We start from the raw sequence: 22412 nt of genomic DNA, 5'->3' as shown, positions 1-22412 counted from the left end.
ATTTTTCCGAATCCGTTCTTAGTGCGCCTCTAAAGGGCCAATTGAACATACCTACCAAATTTGAACGTTTTTGGTCCGGTAAATTTTTAGTTCTGCGAGTGAGTGCCATTTCGCTTTTATATAATATATAGATTCTAGATTGACTAAAAATAGCCCAGCCCACAATAGCTGGATGCAGCATAGGCTACAGATATGTAAGCTACATAGATTTATGCTGATATTTTGAAATTTGAATATGATGTAATGGGCATTTGTGAAAATCGGTCTGCATTAATTTATTGATTCTAATTGTTCTGTGTGATAAGATATGAAAATTTCATGCGGTATAAAGAGCTAACATTCAAATCCAGGTTGAGGCTATAAAATTTTAACTTGAAAGTCAAATCCGATTGATGTAGTCTTTACGGTGAAATTCATAAAAATAGAGACCCATCTACCTGGAAATGGATAGTATTAATTCAATGAATTCATATCAATCAAGTTTCTATATTATTATATTTCCAAGTTTCATGAATTCATATATTTTTCATGCTTTCCAGGTTCAAAGGGTTTTAATGAAACTTTTTATTTGGAAGAATATAAAATAATATAAATATAATGAAGGTTCAGATACCTACAGCTAACATTCAAAATCCATGTTGAGACTATAAAAATTCAACTTGAAAATCAAATCCTATTGACGTAGTCTTTACGGTAAAATTCATGAAAAATAGAGACCCTCTACGTGGAAATGGATAGTATTAATTATATTCAATGAATTCATATCAATCAAGTTTCAAGATTCTATATTATTATATTTCCAAGTTTCATGAATTCATATATTTTTCATGCTTTCAAGGTTCAAGAAGATTACATGAACCTTTCTATTTGAAATAATATTCTTCATTGATTCGCACAATAAATACAACATCAAAATGATAGGGATGGAAAAAAATGAGGTAACCTATTTCTATTCGTCTCCCATATTTAGATAAGGTTTCACATAGTCCGAAATATAATGAAGGCTTGCTCAGATACCGGCAAGGTATTATGAATTATCAAGATACAGTATCAATGAAAATGGTTCTATTTTACAATTTGTAACAAGCAGCAATAATTGAGACAGTCAAAGCTGGATACGGACTAGTATTACGAGTCAGAGAGCAGATTACATCTAGATCTCATAGATCTTATTACCAGATTACATCTCCATCTCTTTTTATTCCTTGACAGCATCCACGAAATTGATGCGTGTTCAAAAGGCACGGTTCCATCCACAAAAATTATACAATTACATAATAATAGCATTTTATGAATTTTCAGTTTTACGAACATGAAGTGAAATAATCACACGAACATGCTCTTCCTTCCTCTAGACAAATTTATTTCAAGAAATCCAACAAGAAGAGCACTTGTTTTTGACCGTCTCCACCCGTCCATAGAAAGAAAGTACCGCAGAACTCAAAACGCTTTTCTGAGTGCACACTCCCCAATTCAAGATATTATTTCAATTCTTCAATATTGTTTTCCATCATTACGAACTGCTTTTTATTGAATCACTTTTTGCTATTGAAAAGAACGACTAGCAGACAGATTTTTTACAATAAATGAATTAACCACTCACTGTGGCAACCAGGAAGATGACGGACCTTCTGAAAGATCTCGTTGTCACAGTGACTGATTAATTCATTTATTGTAAAAAAATCTGACTGCTAGTCGTTCTTTTTAATAGCAAAAAGTGATATTTCAATATTGTGGTTAAATTAAACTGAAATTAATTCAAAGAACAATCTCTAAAAATATTTAAAACGACTGTCTATTTTACAGAGTTTTTATTAGAAACTATATTATTGATTATTGAAACGAGATATAACTATTGATGGATAAATGAAATTGCATTTGGATGAGGAAAACCGATTACCTACCTATATTGAAAATGGAACTCAAGAAAATAAAAATGTCAATTACAGATATTGCTTTATTATTACAATCTAGTTGCAATCAGTACACAAGTTGGCATTGTTATAGAATTACATAAGTATTATAAAAAATCACTTAATCAATTTTACAAATTAACAGTTCTGGTATAAGCTGCAAATAGTGAATTATAATCTTTATATTGAGATAAAATAAGAGTTAAATAGATAATCATAGTAATTAATTAGACTACGACAAAGTACTCTGATTTTAATTATAAACTATTATTTCATTAACAAATATTAATTCCAAATAAATTTGTAATGATATTGAGTTGTTAGTAGTATTATAAGATTATATTTATTTCTGTTTAATTATGTATATAAACTTACCTCTAAAAATTTAATTTCAATATTGCATTTGACAGAAATAGAAGATCCTATGAATTAAGTGATCTTGGAATTTGAAGTGAATGTTACGAATTAAAAAACGATTCTTACAAAAATATTAATATAGGAACTTTTATTACTTGCAATTTACAAAAGAAGTATTAATTTTTAAAACTAAAATATATAAAAATTTACATTATTAATAATAATTGGCATTTGAAGCCTACATTTTCGAATTTGGAAGGATTTTTTTTCTAGAAGGATTTTGAAAGGATTAATCTTAAATAATATCTTCATTCACTCCTTACGAGCAAAAAGTAATAAAATTTCTTGTTATTGTGGAGAAGCTTTCAAGTTTCGAAACACACTTTGCGGTAATTAATATACATAATTTAAATATACGTATTGAGCACCAATGAAAAAGCGAACTTTATTTTGTATACTATTATTTCAATCAGTTCTTTACTCAATATGGAAATAGTGTATTTCCAGTTTTTTAGAACAATGGAAGGTTTATCAATACTATTCCTACTATGCACTTAGTCATTAGGCTACTGTGTGAATGTAAGCTCAATAAATTTTATCATGTTGGTGGAATAAATCATGGGTTATTATTTTTCAATATCTGTGCAAGTCATGGTAATTTTACAGTAAAGTACGAAATATTATAATAAATTATAAACTATGGTTAAATAAATTTAAAAATTGGTAATAATAAACTGTTTCACAATACCGTCAACTTTCATTTTTTTCTAGCAGTAAGTTGATATTGCACACTTTTCATTTTCATTCAAGTACAACAATCGTTATCTCATGATGTATTATCATTGTAGAACTTTTAAACAAAAAGTCAAAACGAGGGAATACTGGAGTTCCAATTCAAGATTTGCAAGTTACTATGCTGAACGAACTATCGATATAATATTGCTGTATATTTACGTTACATAATATATGAGACAAAATCCATGGACAACACATAACTAATTCTAATTATTTACAAAGTAATTAGAAATAATTTATTGTCATGCGCAGTGAACATAAAGTTGAGATCCACAGTCAGTCTGGAGAGTCATGATGATAATGGAATGATTCGGAGTAAATTTTCAATTTTATGTCTTCTTGATCAGCTCTCCTGGTTGGCTAGTTGAGCTGAGTGGCTTCTTTTTACTCCTGAAAAATATAATAAAATTATGAAATACATGTTCAAATTTACCGTTTAAGATACTAACATTTTTAAAGACAGATCGATTTTCTTCAACACAATTTGAAATAGAGCATCAACTTTCTCTTGACTCATCTTGAATTTAATGTGCAGCAAATAAATAAATTACATTTCTGGAAATTTGAGGATTTGTTCTAGGACTATGAATTACACAATACACATTTCATATCACTGATATGAATAATCAACAATATTGCCAGCGAGATATTTGGTTGTATTGGAAATAACAAAATTCATCTAAGATTGATTGAACTGTAAGGCATATTAAACACTGGAATGAATATTATTTTTCTTTAGATTTGTTTTAGTTTCACAGTATATTTGAATTCTGGAGAAGTGAAATCACATTATCTGGAAAATAATCAAGATTCATCAAGTTCAAGTTCATTATTTCAAATCAGATTGATAATTTAGTATTCAAGCTGATCTTTAATACAATCCTTACATGCTTGTAGTCCAAGAGATATTTCTTTTTACACGACTCTTCCTCGAATACAGAGAGGCCCGAAGCTCTTTTCTTCACTATATTATCACTCCCACTATCTAAAAAATTCTCCCAACTATTGTGCCAGCATCCAATTGTGTTCAGCATGCTTACTCCTCCCCACTACTCTGTCCATGCTACAAGCTATGGAAGGATAAATCGATTTCCCCTCTGGCCCTCTTCATGTTAAAAGTAATATCTCTTGGACTATAGTAACAATGAAATAAAAGGTTACTCGATAGTCAAAACAAAGAATAAATGTAATTTATGGAATATCCATGTAAGTAATTAAATAATAATAAGTGCGATGAAGCAATAAAAGCCAAGCTATGGAATGCATGCAATCCTGAAACATTCAGTCGGATAAAATGGAAAATGAAATATTTGATCAAAATCACACATTATTTTGAATGAGGAAACTATATTAAAAATAGTTTTTGGAATGAGTTGACAATTAGAAAGAATTGACAAGAGACATTACATTCCCCAAAATTATAGGTCAAAATGAAAAACTTGGATCCTGAATGAATTGAGCTCTGATTTTTTCGGTTAAATGAAAAATGATGATGAATGATAATCAATTTATACGGATGGAGCCTGAGAGTTCCCTTCAATCATTATTCATCATTTTCAGGCGAAACTCTCCTGATTTCAAGAGCTTCGATGTTAATCGAACCACAAAGCCCATGGTTTTCTATATTTGTAACATTTTATTTGTTTTGTAATTCTTTGTTATTCTGTTTTGTGTGTTTTTAATAAATTGAAAATTAATCGTAATTTATCAATATCAAGTCGAGTAGTGCAAGTATATCAGGAATCTGATATATAATCTATCAGATATATCTATAATCTATCAATATAAGGCAATATATAATCTTTTTCATAAATTAATGTATGAATCGATAACAAAAAATGGAGATAAAGGAAACTGACTTCCCAAAATGAAAGATAAGAAATCAAATTTCTAGATTAGATTCAATATTTTCGCCTAGAATCTGAGAGGCAATCTAGTTTTGTTAATATTGACCAATCAATCGATTTTCAAACAAACGGGAAAGTGAATTCCCAAGTGAAAGGTGAGAGATCAAACTTCTGAATTAAATTAAATATTTTTTTATAGAATCTGAGAGGAAATCCAGTTTTGTTAATGTTGTTGAATGAATCGATTCCCAAACAAACGGGATAGTGAACTCCAAGTGAAAGGTGTAAAAAAGAAATTTCTTAATGAGATTCAATATTTTTCCAAGAATCTGGCAATCTTGTTTTGTTAATGATGAATCGATTTCTAAACAAACGTGATAGTGAACTCCCAAGTGAAAGGTGTGAAAATCCAATTTCTGAATGAGATGAAATGAGGTGAATGAAAGAGGAGATAACTGCATTGGATATCAATACCGCGCGGTCGGTCACAGTCAGACGCACGGACACTGCGGCCAATGTTGCGACCTGGCCGCAGTGCCGCGTCTGCGTTTTCGCCTAGCATGGTTGCGGTAGTGCGGTCTACTGGTGGTGCGTGGTACATACACAGCTGCGGCGGTGCTGCTGCGGTTTGCGGTGCGTGCCGCCGCCGCCGCGCGGTTTGCGGTCACTGGTCGCGCACGCGGTTGCGGTTCGTCGCGCGGTTGCGACAACCGCGACTCGCCGCCGGCCGCTTCCTTCTTGACCGCTTGTTCGGCGCCCTCGGGGCTTTGTCTACCGCCCACTGCTAGACGTCTAGCGCTCGCTACAAAAACAAAAATAAAATTTCAGAAATAAATAGATAAAAGGCATTAAATATCGTGGTGGACTAAACTTAGAAAATAAGAGACGTGATAGATCGTGGTGGACTAACTTCAAATTGTCATTAAAATAGAATGAAAGATTTTTTGTGTAGTTGAGAAGTTGATATTGTGGTAATTATTCATGAAAAAGACTGAGAAATTCTCAAAAAAACACAGATTTATTAAAAATTTCTCAGTTTTTTTTTATTTAATTTAGAATGGAAGATCCTAAACAGGAGTTGAAAGTGGAGAAGTGAAAATTTGTATAGTGATAAAAATCCAACACAATTTAACCTATGAACACAAGTTAGTGTATATGAAGCCTATAGGAAGTGACTTAGTTTAATCAAAAATCATATCATATCACTTTATTCACTCCATTGTACAATTTAAACTAAACTAAACTTTTACAGACATCAACAAAATAAAGATAGCAAAGTTCATTCCTCACTAGGCTAGGTCTGCGTGAGGAATGGTTCTTATTAAGGTAAAAATTTAGGTGCAGAACATCCGAAAGAATCTCTCTGCCAATAAAAGCCATAGAAATAAATAAATTAATGGGATTGACATAATTTTCTTCGTGTTTTTTTCCAATTACTATTCATTCTTCCTGGTCAAAATGTATTCAAGTGAATTCTATTGATCTATTTATTCGAATAAAAGAATTTATGAGCACAACTCACTCTTCTTGCAGGACCCATAATTTTGCATTATAAAAAAATGTATTCTTTGTAGAAGTGTTTTTAAAATTTTGTTTTCTTTCAATCATTGTTACCGTAACTGTTAGGAATTTTCTATATTATATTGTATGATGGTATGACAATAAATTTTGATGTAATTTGATTTACATTAAAACTGAAGCAATATTTAAAAATTGACATACTTGTACAGTATTCTATTATAACTTTGTGCTTCTTACTCAGTAGAGAAATATCAGAAAAATGATATGAATGGGATAAGATAATAATAATATATAGTTAAGATAAGATTTAATGATGAGAATAGTTGAACATACAATATTGTTTGATGAAAGTCTGTTCTGGTACATTCAATGTGAATTTGAGTAGAAAAAATTAATTTTCAATGCATGATTTTAGATAACAATATCTAATTTCTAATGCACAGTTTATTGATGCACAATGCCGAGCTAATGAATTACCTGTGGCACTGGCACTACTGGTTGTGCTTTTGGTGGTGGTCCTCTTTCTGGCATCATGTCTGGCGCGGCTTGAAGCGGCTGAGGCAACTGTTGACTGTGCCTTCACACCACTCACATCTCCACTACTCACTGTCTTCTGAACTCTGAAAATCAATGAAATATTTCGAAAATTCAAAATTAATAAGTCTGAAGGACATTCACAAACTGAACCAGGAATTTCCACAAGATTATGATAGGAGATTGAGAATGAGAGAGAAAGATTCAATTGGACTTCAAAAATTTATAATTATACATCGTTATAGTTGAAATGGAGAATACGATTTTTCGTATATTGAGAAAAATTAAGTGATACTTTGAAACACAGTCACATTTTTTTTCAAAAGTTGGTGCGTGTGATAACTTTATTCTCATGTAATAAAAGCTTTGTTGTGTGATTCTATTTTTTGTTATTGGCTGTAGCGTGCTTAAGTGGAAGAAGCTGAGTGAAATAATGATTCATTAAGTACTGTTTTTTTTGTTGCCCACCAGTTGGTATAAGTTCATTGTATAACATTATGTTCATATCCATTTTTCTTGAGTGATGCTTAAAGATGAGCTCCAGGCATGTGTTTGATTAAAGAGACGGATAATGATGAGAGATGAGTGGGTTCCGAATTACCAGGAAGCGATTTTTAAGATTTTTAAACTCATAAAAAAATCAATATTGAAAAATCATGGTTAAAGATCAAAAGTATCCTGACAGACGGCCTGATGCCATTGCTATAAAACATTTATAGGATGAATTGTTGGATAAAGCCAAATGATATTTGCAGAAGTCGCCCTTCAAACAAGAGTATCAGGTGCATAGCTTATTTTATCGAGAACTTATCAGCGCTACCACAAAGCCAATCTAAGAATTCGGATAATTCCATTGTAATTACGAGATAAGGATTGATGGAACGAATAAATGCTGGGAACTGTTTAATTGAATCTCTGCCAATGAACTGGATTTAAAATAGGATTCATTTCTGTGAGTACAGTTATGATCCCATTGGATGCGTGCATGTGGAAGTGCGCCGGAAAGAGAAATAGGAACATTCACACTGAACGCGTGCACTTGCTGGTTATTGCTTTCAGTATGAGCAGCTACAGACAAGTGACAACGTGTTCCAATGGCTCTTTCTAGATTTTGTTTCTTGGCTCATGAATGATCTGGCATGCACTTGCACATACACGCATCATACCCTTATCCAGAAAAAGAACAACGCATTTTTCAGTATCTTTGAAACGTTGCTCACCTTTCCTTAGTTCTCGACTGGCTGGCAATAGTGCTCTTCTGATGCTGCGAGGTGTGTCGACTGGTCTTCATCCGGCTGACCCGCGGGGGCGGAGCCGCCTGTTCGCTTCCAGACTGCACGTCCTCCGAAGAACTCGCTGCTCCACGACTTTTCATCAGCATTTCCCTGCTACTAGCACGCTGCAACAGTCTCACATTCCTCCGCTTACTCGGCTTCTCCATCAGCGGCTTTGAATCAGCTGACGAACCGCCCCCCTCCACAGACGAATTCGACGAAGTCTTGCAGAGGCGACTCTTCACAGCTGTTGACCGGACTTTAGTCTCCACTACCTGAGACTTGACCCTCGTGGGTGTTTCCGAGATCGTTCCCAAAGGTTTGGAGGAGCTGAATTTCCGCTCTCTCCCGTAACGCTTGCCGGGTTCATCATCACTGCTCCCTCTGAACGAGGAATCGTCATCTGTGTAACCATTTACCGCCCTCAGAATCTCATCTGCAGCCTTTGTCAGTTCCTCTAGAATGAACGACTCAGTTTCTGCCCTGTCTGAACTAGTTGGCGCTGTGTAATCATGGGCAAACACATTGCTGTTTGCATAGATTGGTGACTCTCTACCTCTCCTCATCAAATCATCGGAACAATCCTCCACCAACCCTCCATCAGTTTTCTTTTTCTTTCTAACATCAACAACAGCTGTACTAGATTTTTTCCTCTGTTTTTCAACCTTGACTTCCCTACTCTGCCTTGTCTGTTCCACTTGACTAGTGGAAACATCTTTCGGTACATTCAACCAACTATCCCTTCTACCACTAGTAGAAACACTCACATTTTTCCGATAGTTCCCCACGTTTCTCTGTTCGGAAACCACCTTGCTCTTCTCAACCCCTTCCGATTTACTACCTCGTCTAGCATTGGTACTTGTTGAAGCTTGATAGGAGCGATGTTGTGTGGTGATGTTATCGGTGACTTGAGTCGGTGATGGTTGGTAGTTCAACACCACAGAGCTGGAGTAGGCGACTGTGGGAGGCACAACTGCTGTCACTTTACCGAACTGTGGTTTTCCGCCTGAGAGAAGCACACATTGGTCGCTGGCTGATTTGATCACTTGTTTTCGTTGATAGTCTTCGGTGACAATTCGTGTTGGCTTGGTTTTCGAGTAACCCAACGCTGCAGCTGAGTCGTCGTCTGGAAGAGCTGTGATATCTGAAAAAATTGAAAAATCATAGAATATTATTCATGTTGAGTATTTTGAATGTTATATTCTTCACTAGGTATTTCTTTACTCGAGTATATTTTACTTCTCTGATGCACTAATAATTATTATAAATGAATACATAGGTAGGCCTACCGTACCTAATATCGTACAGAATATTTGAACAAATCTGGATCTGATTAAGAACAAAACATAAATCATACACATGCTTAGTTGAGGAAGACTGAATGAGAATCACACAAGATAAGAGGCACACAATTCCAATTAGTGAGAAAAATGATCATAGCCTAAATTTTTGCAATAGTATTTGAAATAAAAGAAACACATAAGTAATTACTACACACATTTTTTGTGGGAGCCTTGGATTTCACATACTTCTCAACATCAAATTATTGTTCATTTTTGATGTTATGATCTGCATCAAATGGAATACAAACGAATAAATTGCATCAAAATGATATCAATGTATGGGAAATTATATCTTTCAACTGGGATTCCCAATATACATATTGTTTAACATCTTCTTTACTCTAGAAAGAAGAGCAAATACAGGACTATTATGCGCGTTTAATTCTTCAAAACTTTTCAAACTCCTTAAAATATTCTCATGAGGAAAATTAATCATCACCAAAAGTGTTGATTTCATTCAAAAACATTAAAAGAAGATATTGTACCATCTTCTTCTCAAGAGAAATCAGGTTCAATTAAGCAAAAAAATATGATATTTTGTGAAGAATTACAGGGATTAGCTTGGAAATAGCATATCAAATAGTTCACATAAATATGACGGACCATCAAATTCATAGGTTTCTGGGGCAGAATTGAATCTAATGAACCATCAAATCTATAGGTTTTTATAGGACACCAACTAAATCTAATGGACCATCAAATCTATAGGTTTCTATAGAACACTAATTCAATATAATGGACCATCAAAACTATATGGATTTTATGGTCCTTTAGATTTGATAAGTGTCCTAGAAACTCGGCCTAAGTAGTTATCAGTTGAAACAATATCTTACCTTCCCTGGACGAAACAGGTTCAATAGTCCTGGTAGCATTTGAGTAGATGTTACTGAGTGACACATTCTGCGCAGAAGCTCTCACACTCTGCTTGCTTCCTTTGCTCCACTTCCACGAGGACGAGATGTCCGTAGTGGATGAGCCCGAGTCACACGGCTCGATGCAGATGGAGCTTCTCGAGTACTTCTTATTGGCTGATGAAGGTGTCTCGAAGACTGCTCCGTTCGTCTCGTGGTTGTCGTTGTATCTGAGTGAGATCGAGGTGATTCGTGGATGACCAGATCTGGTGCTGACAAGTGTTTCCACCGATTTAGTGCTGTCACTGTGCGATTTCTCGTTGGTGGAGTCGCTGTAAAACTTTGCAGTACTTTGTCCTTTCGGAATGTCATCTGGTAGTTTATTTTTCGGTTGAGAAATTATACCTGCAAAAATAAGGGAGTCAATATTAGTTGACAATTCATAAAAGTTGAACGAGGAAGTGAATGACGATTTCTATGGAAGAAAAAAGCTGAATCTTGTACATGAATATCAAGCGTAATAGTGATGACGATTTACTCTTATACATAATAGAGTATCCCAAATTGATTGGGAAGGCGTATGCGATAGATAAAAAGCTTTTCTTTGATAATTCAAAACATCCTAATGATAACAATCAATTTGACAAGATAATTTGGAATTTCGAAATGTTTTGAAGTAACAAAAATTATTTTCGCTTTATCTACTCAAGATACAAATTAATTAATAAAATGAATACGGTAACTATGATAGAGAACATGAATAAGAGAAATCGCTTTTTCCTAGTACAACAATAAGGGAGTCAATATTAGTTGACAATCCATAAAATAATACAAATGAGGATCTCTCTGGAAGAAAAAAGCGAAAACTGCTCCAGTAGAGCACAATTCAACAATATTTCGCAATCAAAAATGATTTCTTCACTACATTACATTATCCTGAATATCTCATATTACTACTAAATAAAACAGAAAACATTTCATTTAAGAATTAGTATTGTACTCGATTTTGAACCGAAAAGCAATAAAATTGGGGTATTAATTATTCTGGTACATTATTCACTATTTCACTTTGCAGTATATACCATTGCATTGTGTATGATTTGCACTGATGATAAATGACTATTATCCTACATGGAATGCATACTTTTACGAATACCTCCACCGTGAAAGTTAGCATGAATCGATTAATGTCTTATAAAAATCTTAAAATAAGCGTTTTCCTATTTTAAAAATATAATGGAGAGATGATTCCTGTTATTGCAAACGTTCATCAATTATAAAAATGAAAGTTTCCTTAAAATAGTATTAGAAAAATGAAAACGTCAATAAAAACAATAATTATTGGAACTTTTATCAAGATTAATTCCATTAGACTGTACAAAAACTGGTTTTCATTGAAAACAAAAAACATTAAGAAACATTCATTAGACTGTACTGTATAAAAACTAGCTTATAATGAGAACATGTATTAAATACCTTGAGCGATCTGACTGGTGCATGGTTCTTTGGTTCTATTTTTGACTACTCGACGGTTTCTACGATTAAAGTTTGTTAGTCTATCACAGTTTTTCGTTTTACTGGCTGCGTCATCACTATCACTCGAATCACTTATCTTCCTCACATCATTGACTGCACTCATGTACGACTTCACTTCCTCGTCCGCCTGCAGTGTGTCATCACTTAACTGACTCTGACTCAAGTTGCTATCCGTCCTCCTCCTCAGGAACCGCTTCATCCTGGTCTCTCCAGAATCTTCTATCACTTTAAAAACAGAGGAATTTTTTAGTTTAACTTCCTTTTTCACATCTTTTATTTTTGGGATCTCGATAATATCGTTCTCAATCTGTTTGCTCAGGTTTTCCAAAGCCTCCAGAATACTGTCATTCGAGACCCTCGACAATCTTTCCTCTCTCTCATCCATATCCAAATTTCTATTCCCTATCTCTTCTCTTCTCACTTCTGGAATGGTCCCATTATATTTGTCCATCTCCTTGATGAGATCCAAATGCTGGTTATGCTGTGAACTGATCATCTTCATCATCCTCTGATCTGTACTAGGTGACGATTTATCCTTTTCATTGTAACTATCATCCTTGATACCAGGATTGATTGATGACACTGATGTATGAGCGGTATAGAACTGTGGTGTACTAGGCTTCTTGAAAGTGACACTATCTTCAATGTAACTTTGAGCACTTCTGTTTCTCTGCGTCACCTCTGTTTCAATTCCTTGTTTATCACTTTTTTGAGTGCTGATTTGTCTCGTTCTCGACTGAGCAGCTCGGTTGAGAAGCATTTTGAGGACCAACGAGGCAGATGACATGTTCTCGTTGTCACTCGACGAGGTGACAAGCAACGGCGAGTGGCTCGTTGAAGTGACGGTGACCTCGTTGTTATGTTTGTTAGTAGTGAGCCTATGGTTTAAGTCTGGTGCAGCATTAAATCTAATATGTGTTGTGGTGCTAACAGCATTGCCATCTTGTTGGACACCCACGTTATTATCTGCAATATAGTTGAAGTAGTTTAGTGAATTGTGGTGACTTCAATTGTTATACAGAACAGGTGAACGGGGCGGAGAAGGTGTTTCAGTTGAAAAAAGTAGATATCTTTTAATGAATGAATGAACCTCTACATGTTATAATTTATGTTTATATTCATGTTTATAACTTATAAATCTTCATAAATAAATCTTGTTATATATAAGATTGTTGTATCTTGTTATATATACCTCTACATGTTATAATTTATGTTTATATTCATGTTTATAAGTTATAAATCTTCATGAATAAATCTTGTTGTATATAAGATTGTTGTATCTTGTTTTATATACCTCTACATGTTATAAATCTTGTTATATATTTTCAGGCGGAGGTATTTCGGATGAAAAAATTGTTGAATAAATTCCATGATAAGATTATAGTAGAAGTGAGATTATAATGGCAAAGATAAAGTATATTGGGGCCTCCACGTTCTTTGGTTCCCAATTCCATCCATTTCTCGATTTCAAAGAAAAACAATAGAGTAGAAAATATGGATTTGGTTCAATCATTTCTTGATTGAAGAAATTTCATATGGACTATTGTTCTTCATTCAAATTGTATGACATTTTCAATTGAAGACGCTCCTGCATATTTCAGTGTGAAAAGTGCTCCCGATGTAATATCAGGTAATTGATGTGAATGCTCCTAATGATAAATCGATGTGACGCTCCTAATTATTTTACATTAAATGTTATTAAGCTGATATTCTACTGAGTTCCAATGCAAGTGCTTCCGATTTAATATCAGGTAATTGATGTCAATGGTCCTAATGGTAAATCGATGTAATGATCCTAATTATTTCAGATTAAATGTTATCAAGCTAATATTTCACTGAGTTCCAATGCTTACTGTTACAATGATCAATTCCAATGCTCTTCACTTTTAGAGAGATACTAGGCAGAAAACACACGGATTTTGAGCTATTCCTTTGAAATATTTCAATGTCCCGAAGATACTAAGAAACATTTAGGATAACATTAAACCAATAATAACATTTAATATGGATAAGAATCAGAGTTTCTGACATTAATGTTTTTTCAATTTCTTTATTCTGTGAAATATTTCAATGTACTGAAGATACTAAGAAACATTTGGGATAACATTCAACCAATAATAATATTTTATACTAATACAAATCAGAGTTTCTGTCATTAATTTGACATTGATTTTTTTAATTTCTTTATTCTGTGATTGAAAATATTGTCTTCCATTTGCAACTCATCAATATCAGATATCTACTGATCAACTGAAGCACCTTCTCTGTATTTGTCCTATTATACAGACTTTCATCACAATATAAGAATGTCCTTTGTACATCTTTTCATGCTTCAATCAGAGATGAACCAGGTTGCTTATAATTCCATGCATCGGACACTCGCATTTCAAAAGAAAGAAGAAAAACGTTCATGCAAGTGTTTTGAACCAGAGAACCATGCATCAGACAGGTAGATCAAGAGATACATAATCGATTGAATACAATAGAATACATAATCAATTGAAGATAGCTCTACTAAATACGAAAGATTACATTCTCATTTCAACTATACAGGAGATAAATGAAAGTACACCTCATATTCCGACTTAACGTACAAATTAACTTGATAAAATACATCATAATAGTAATATTCTGAGATTCCTATCCAATGAACAAACAGTTTGCGAGGAAAAATCCATGTTAGATTGTGATAAAAATTGAATTAAGATTTGAAGAATCACCGCAACCAAATTTATCGTAAATTTTTTTTTGAAAATAAACATACATTCCACAATAATAATATCACATAAATACTATAATTTCAACTATTAGGATCTATTGGTATTTTATATTAATTTATTATAGAATAATACTACAATTTATTGTACAAGATTAGTCATAGAAGCATGCGATGAAAAAATGACATGTAGCCTATAATGGGTTAGATTATTTGATTGGTAAACAATTCTTTGTCGGTATTAAACTGATTCTAGATAATTATTATCATAGATTAAGTGGTCAATTATAATTAGTGATAATTTATGGAAAATACTAATGACTGAAGTTTATACAATTAGTAGTATAAAATTTACTCAAGTGAAGTTTACGAATACTTTGTTAAAACTTGCTATTGATTTTGAAAAAGAACTGAGTTGATTATTTTCACACCCAATTTAGGAGTTATAGCAATCACAACTAAATTGTATTTCAAGGTAATTTAGAAAAACAGGCTGTATTAGTTCAAACGATATGCTAATTGAACTCAGACATTATATTAGTATTATATAATTTTAAAATGAATCTTTATGAAGAAGAAAGACAAAACTAGCTGTATTTACCAGATGAAATTGAAGGCTGAGAGAATATTCTGCTGCTCACTTCAGTAGAGTATGGAGAAGACATCTGTTCCTTCGGCAACCCCTTCTTGACTGATTCAGAATTGACAACCATTGTCTCCTCAGATCCGAAATTCACTCTGGTAGAGAACCCTTTCGACTTGTACTCTTCAATCTTATGACTGTTTTCTGCAGTACTCGGTGATCTGCTACTCCAAGTGGGTTTGGAAGAAATGTGTACAGCGAGACCGTTATCAGCTGCCATTGAAGAGTTCTGATCACTCATAGAGTTCCTGTATCTTGGGGTTTGTGGATAATTCGAGCAACTGTCACTGAGTTCGTCATCGGTTGAGAAAAGACTACGTCTCGGAGTTGGACGTAGGGATTTCAGCAGTTTCTGTAATTCTGTCTCTACCTGATCCTCACAGTCCGACCGAGATTTCAAATCCGAAGTGATTGTTGTTTTCGATGAAGATTTGTGGGCCCTGGAAACTTGAATATCATTACTTTTAACAAAACCTTTCTGATCCAAAAATGTACTTGTTTTATTAAGAATGTCATCACCATCAGCGTTCAATCTGACAATTCCATGATTAGAAGTGTGTTTATCATCACTAACTACAGCAACATAATATTGACCATCTTTGTTTTCATTCAAAGTGGCATTACTTTTCAATATACTTCTCGGCTTCACATAATTATCCACGTTCATATCCAATGTTTTCTCGTCATAAATTGGTTCACATTCAGCATCCAATAAACTACTACTGTGGAATTTTTCGCCGTTTCCATCAATCTTCGATGATACCGAGTGAATAGTTTCTGGTAGAATTGTGATAACTTCGTCTTTTGGAACAGTAGTAGAGGCCAAATTATCCTCTTTCTGTACTGTTTTGATGATAAATTCTTCATTCATGTTGTCAGGTTTGTTGGTGAGAAGGGCCTTCTCATACTGCAAGTCACCGAAACGAATCTCTGGCAGGTTGGAGGTGTTTCTAGGAGTGGATTCTGAAATGGTTTTTCGTCTCCTACGGAAATTCATGTTGCTTGGAGGTTTTCCATCGGTTTCAACTATATTGAACCTCCCCGGCTCAGCTGCGAAATGTACCTCCGTTTTACAAAACTCAACTTTTTTCTGTTTTTTATCGTTTGAGTCGTTGTCACCAGATGAGTCTCCCTTATTGAGACCGTTATCAGAGGGTTTCAACTTGGATGCATACGGAGAAACGAATGTTGAACTGTTGCTGCTCAATCTGAAGTTAGAATTTTCGTTTATAGCTGAAGACGACAACTCATAACTATCTTTATTCTTGTTAGTTATATACTTCGTTTCATCCACAGCTATAGAGTGTCGTTTGAATTCGGGTTGATTAATTTTTGAAACTGGTCGCAAATTAAATCTGTTCGATGGTGTATCATTATCAGCTTGCCCGTCAAAAGATTTTGACATAGTTTTTATTTTACCTTCACCAAAGATCAGTTTCGAGTACGATGTCTGAACGTTCTTGGTTTCACTGTCTAGGAATTTCTTGAATTTGTAACGGTCGGTTTCTAGGGGATCCTTAGTCTGTTAAGGAGGAAATCATTGACTTCTGCGTTTTCCGAGTCTTCAACTGGTGAAGGAATCGAGATGGTGATTGGTTCCGACAGTCTTTTGGCGGCGAAAGAGTTGTTCAATGAAGACTTCTCACGTAGACTACGCAGAGCGTCAGCTACTTTACCTCTGGGAACAATTTCTTTCTCCTCATCTTTCAAGACAGGTTCTTGAAGAGTAGTGAGGTTCACATTAGCAGAACTCAACATTGAAGACCCATTTGATGTCTCAAACTTATCCGCTTCTTTTTCAATCTTTTTATCAACTTCAATTTTCTCAGATGGACTTCTCCAGTTATCCTGGTCCTCATTTCCAACAGTGACCACAGTCCTCTTACCTTTCGACCCGATTCCTTTTGAAAGCAGTTCAATCCTACTTGAAGATTTAGAATCACTCAGTAGATTATCATAATTGAACGAGTTTTTAATAGTTATAGTATGGCTTGTTCTGCGACTTTCATTGTTATCTGCTGTGGTATACTTATTAGAAACCGTTGGAGTGTACCATGGAGTGGCAGTGTTAGCTACTGTTTCGGACGATCTACAAATCCCACTATCTGTAGACTCGGCTAGATTTATTTTCGTATTCAAATGGAAGAGTAACGATTAGCAATAGACTGCTGTTGTTGTCGGACAGGCTCAAATCCGTACGATTTCCTCCGGTTGTACCATTCTTCAGTTTTTGAAGTCAGTCCGTTACCTCCTTCAATTTTACTGTTTCCTCTCGTTTCCAAGCTGCCAGTTCTTCTATCGCCTTGTAACACAGTCTCAATACCATAAACAAACGACTTCACAGATTTGGGGTCTGATTTTCCCAAATCATTCACTGTAGTACTGGATTCTGTTAATATGCCGTCATCTTCCTGCTCAATGGGAGCGATATTCTCATTACTTCTCTCCACACCAGGGAGGAGTTCAGAAAATGAATCAGTTCGACGCAGTCTACCTCTCACTGCATTCAAAGATTCTACAGTGATGAATGTGTTTTTCTTTTTTGTTGCACTCCTATTTTCCGAACGTTCCTCACTAGGTGACACCATACCATCTACCAAACTATCCAAACCGTTCCGACTGTTTGACAACTGGTTATCAAAATTTTTCTTCAGTACATCCTCAATACTTTTCCATCCAGTTCCTTTCAATCGATCGATCACAGTCTGTTTCTCAACGTCTTTTGGTTGAGACGAAATAAACGAGTGTCTAGTTGTGTTATGCGACTCAACAACCCGACTCCTCATCACGTTCGTCTGTTTTTTGTCCAGGTTCCTCGGTTGAACAGGAGGAAGTTGTAGAGATCTTCTCTCCAATGAATCCCTCCTCCACTCATCTGCCCCTCCTTTGTCGTCTGCATCTTCGTGATTTGAATCAGGCGATAACCGCAGATCCTCACTCGAGCAACTCTTCATTCTGAACAGTTTCTTCTTGCTTCCCTCATCTTCCAGTCTCACGGGGAACAGATCGACATCTCCACGGTTTCCAGTGATGGAGAACAGTGAAACTGGATTCAAAATATCGTCTCTTCTGTTACTGAAAACTGATTTTGTTTCTGATGATGTCTTAGAGATGAGTGAGGAAGCGGAGGAGCTTTGCCATCTCTGTTGCTGTTGGTCTTTGATTGTTGTTGATTTAGTGTTGACATCGCTTCCTTGTCCTGTGCCGGCTATGCTTCTCGGACGTGTCGGGGGTCTTCGACCACTGATCGATCCACTGCGACCGACGCTGGCTTTTGTCTTTTGCGGACTCAGGTCCAGGGGATGGATTGCCAACTGCAAAAACAAACACAGGTATTTAGAAAGGTTGAGTCAAATCAAGTAGACAGTTCGACAGTAGTGTCTCAAATTATGTTGAAATTTTTGTAATTTTGGTGTCTTAAATGAAGATTGAAAAACCACCCATGACTGTCAAAATTAGGTACTTGAACCCCTAAGAGGACTTAGATGCCTCCCATTTTAATACTTTCAGTGCCTAGCTCTAAGAATATAACAGGAGATGGATTGCCAACTACAAAAGCAAACACAGGTAGGTATTCAGAAAGGAACAGAAGTAAAATTGAGTAGGCTACACTGAATGACATTTGTATCTCGATTTGAAAATTTTGAAATTCTGATGTTATGAACGAAGATTTAAAGTCTAAAGTCCATGACAGTCTAAAATAGGTACTTGAAGCCCCCAAGATGACATAAATGCCTCCCATTTCAATACTTCCAGTGCCTAGATCTAGGAATATTTTTATTGGAACATGGTATAGGAATTCGATACCTCCATCACATAAATAAAAACAATATAGAACTCATCGTACCCTTTTATTAAAACATTTTAAAAACGTTGAAACATTTTATCGACTAGCTACATGTTTACATTTCAACTTGAAAATGGCCAAAGTAGATTGAAACTATTCGTTAAAATGTTTTAATAAAAGGATACTACAAGTTTTTATACTGTTTTTATTAATTTGAATAAAGTAGCCCACATAAGTGAAGTGGTTTTATCCATCAGATAGTATAAGTCATCCAACCAACAGATGGACAAGATAACTTCACGGCATGTTTGGAGTTTTATGTAAGGGAGAAGAGTTTACTATGACGGTATCACTCAAAACTCCATAAAATTATTGAACGATAAGTTCAAAACGTATAATCACAGAAGTTTTCTGAAGTTTTTATAGAAGTTTTCTCTGGTATAATGTAGAATTTATTCATACCACAATTGCAATCTTGCACAAATTGTATGAGCTATCAATTTTCAATGAACAGTTTTTTCTTTATATTATATAATAAAAAATCTGGTGTGGCACACTCACACAACTTTCCTTGCTCATTGAACTGTAAGCCCCATTCTTGAAGGAGAATAATTTAGGGGAATAATAATTATAATGACGATTGGCAGCAACATATTTGAAACTACAATCAGACTACTGTATATGTGTATATATAATAATTGTTTTCAAAGTACTTTTCCTTTGTGTAAATCGTGAAATTCGATGATATTTTCTGAAAGTCGTCAAAACAGCTGTTCTACAGATAAAATATCTCGACTATGTGTTCTTTTTATGAACTGCTCTACCTACCTACCTCATGCACGAGAAGGAGGTTACAAAGTCCATTTCTCAAGGATGGGGTGGACCCTCCATTACTTTTCCATAAAGGAGACTCATTCCAGTTGATAGAGCTGATAAATAACTGGTACATGGTATGAATTTGAAAAAATCGGTCAAGTCATTTTTGAGAAAATCGTGAAAAACATGGTTTTTTAGTAATCATCCACCATTTTTCTCAATAATATTACGGAGCTCCTGCACTTTCCCCAGAAATGAGACTCATGTCAGTCGATAGGACTTATGAATAGCTATCCATGGTATGAATTTGAAGAAAATCGTTAGAGTCGTTTTCGAGAAAACCGTGAAAAACATGGTTTTTTTGTGATTATCCGCCATTTTTCAAAAGAATATTACGGAGCTCCTGCAATTTTCCCAGAAATAAGACTCATGTCAGTTGATAGGGCTTATAAATAACTATCCATGGTATAAATTTGAAGAAAATCGTTAGAGCCGTTTTCGAGAAAACCGTGAAAAACATGGTTTTTTAGTAATTATCCGCCATTTTTTCCGCCATTTTGAATTCAATTTTATTGAATTTCTTATTGTCAGATCTTCATGGTATAAGGACCTTAATTTTAGAATTTCAAGTCAATCGGTTGATTAGGAATGGAGTTATCGTGTTCACAGACATACACACATACACATACACACACATACACACACACACATTCACACACACACCACACACACACACACACACACACACACACACACACACACACACACACACAGACCAACACCCAAAAATCATGTTTTTGGACTCAGGGGACCTTGAAACGTATAGAAAACTTGAAATTAGGGTACCTTAATTTTTTTGGAAAGCAATACTTTCCTTACCTATGGTAGTAGGGTAAGGAAAGTAAAAATCTGGTGTGGTACACTCACACAACTTTCCTTGCTCATTGAACTGTGAGCCTCATTCTTAAACGACAATAATTTAGAGAAATAACATAATGACGATTGGCGGCAACATAATTGTTTGAAACTACGATCAGACTACTGTTGTATATGTGTGTATATAATTGTTTTCGGAGTACTTTTTCCTTTGTGTAAATTGTGAAATCCCATGATTTTTTAAAAGTCGTCAAAACAGCTGTTCTACAGATGAAATATCTCGACTATGTGTTATTTTTATAGACTGCTCTACCTACCTACCTCATGCACGAGAAGGAGGTTACAAAGTCAATTTCTCAAGGATGGGGTGAACCCCCCATTAGTTTCCCAAGAAGGAGACTCATGCCAGTTGATGGAGCTGATAAATAACTATACAGAGTATGAATTTGAAATAAATCAGTCGAGTAATTTTTGAGAAAATCGTGAAAAACATGGTTTTTCAGTAATTATCCGCCATTTTTCTCGAGAATATTACGCAGCTCCTGCAATTTTCCTAGAAATGAGACTCATGTCAGTTGATAGGGCTTATAAATAGCTATCCATGGTATAAATTTGAAGAAAATCGTTAGAGCCGTTTTCGAGAAAACCGTGAAAAACATGGTTTTTTAGTAATTATCCGCCATTTTTCTCGAGAATATTACTCAGCTCCTGCAATTTTTCCAGAAATGAGACTCATGTCAGTTGATAGGGCTTATAAATAGCTATCCATGGTATAAATTTGGAGAAAATCGTTAGAGCCGTTTTCGAGAAAACCGTGAAAAACATGGTTTTTTAGTAATTATACGCCATTTTTCTCGAGAATATTACGCAGCTCCTGCAATTTCCCCAGAAATGAGACTCATGTCAGTTGATAGGGCTTATGAATAGCTATCCATGGTATAAATTTGAAGAGAATTGTTAGAGCCGTTTTTGAGAAAATCGTGAAAAACATGGTTTTTTAGTAATTATCCGCCATTTTTTCCGCCATCTTGAATTGAATTTTATTGAATTTCTTATTGTCGGGTCCTCATGGTATAAGGACCTTAAGTTTAAAATTTCAAGTCAATCGGTCAATTAGCAAAAAGCAATACTTTCCTTACCTATGGTAGTACGGCAAGGAAAGTAAAAATCAGTTAAAATATCACTATACCAATATTCATCAGTATTATGTATACCATACAATACAAAATCATCTTCTCTATTTCCATTTATTATAGTAATTATTGTACTAATCCTCACCTGTAGATTGTCGAAATGCATGTCGGGCAATCGACTGGTGGATTTGTCATCAGATCTGTTAGTTTGATTGCTCGATTCATCGCTCGTTCGTTTGTCGATTGACTTTGACTGGCTACTGCTATTGTTCATAGAATGTGACCAACCAAATGACATGCCACTGTCCAGCTAGAAAAAACAATATTGTAAACTCATTACTGTGATTTCAACATCAATTAATTACAAGATCAATGTGAAAAAACATTAATCAAGTAAAACAGTGAAACATTAACTCAATTGTATATTATTTTATAAATTACTTAGTTTTTAATTACGGTAATTGATTGTA

General features: G+C 34.7%; 2 protein-coding genes across 4 annotated transcripts in view; both read right to left on the bottom strand.

Annotated features, from left to right (window-relative positions):
- Window positions 1-1939: 1939 nt before the first annotated feature.
- On the bottom strand, window positions 1940-16770 carry LOC120353228. 2 transcript variants are annotated; one of them, XM_039436110.1, is made up of 7 exons: window positions 15289-16770; window positions 11912-12937; window positions 10418-10840; window positions 8188-9385; window positions 6911-7053; window positions 5387-5714; window positions 1940-3455 (listed from the first exon to the last, which is right to left on the bottom strand). In XM_039436110.1, exons 1-6 carry the CDS (start codon window positions 16733-16735, stop codon window positions 5404-5406), a joined length of 4548 nt encoding a protein of 1515 aa, XP_039292044.1. In that variant the 5' UTR covers window positions 16736-16770; the 3' UTR covers window positions 1940-3455; window positions 5387-5403. The 2 variants fall into 2 exon arrangements, with proteins under 2 accessions (XP_039292044.1, XP_039292045.1); XM_039436111.1 differs by having other exon boundaries at window positions 5516-5714.
- Window positions 15802-22412, bottom strand: part of LOC120353229 — a 163066-nt gene continuing 156455 nt past the window's right edge. For both annotated transcript variants that reach the window (XM_039436112.1, XM_039436113.1), the window contains 2 exons: window positions 22088-22252; window positions 15802-18644 (listed from right to left, as the gene is read on the bottom strand). In XM_039436112.1, coding sequence (XP_039292046.1) covers window positions 17466-18644; window positions 22088-22252 — 1344 coding nt within the window. In that variant the 3' untranslated portion in view covers window positions 15802-17465. The remainder of the gene's footprint in view (window positions 18645-22087; window positions 22253-22412) is intronic.

The sequence above is a fragment of the Nilaparvata lugens genome, chromosome 10, assembly GCF_014356525.2.
Source record: "Nilaparvata lugens isolate BPH chromosome 10, ASM1435652v1, whole genome shotgun sequence".
Taxonomy (NCBI): domain Eukaryota; kingdom Metazoa; phylum Arthropoda; class Insecta; order Hemiptera; family Delphacidae; genus Nilaparvata; species Nilaparvata lugens.
Note: the sequence above shows the minus strand (reverse complement) of the source record. Positions and strands in the feature narration are given on the sequence as shown.

Bases quoted from the DNA above. Each gene is read 5' to 3' on its own strand.
- LOC120353228 (XM_039436110.1), bottom strand. From the start codon at position 16,735: ATGTCAAAATCTTTTGACGGGCAAGCTGATAATGATACACCATCGAAC. The intron at 7,054-8,187 runs GTGAGCAACGTT...ATTGATTTTCAG, and splicing joins CAGTCGAGAACTAAGGAAAG to AGTTCAGAAGACAGTGAGTA. The intron at 5,715-6,910 runs GTAATTCATTAG...TTGTTTTTGTAG, and splicing joins CAGTAGTGCCAGTGCCACAG to CGAGCGCTAGACGTCTAGCA.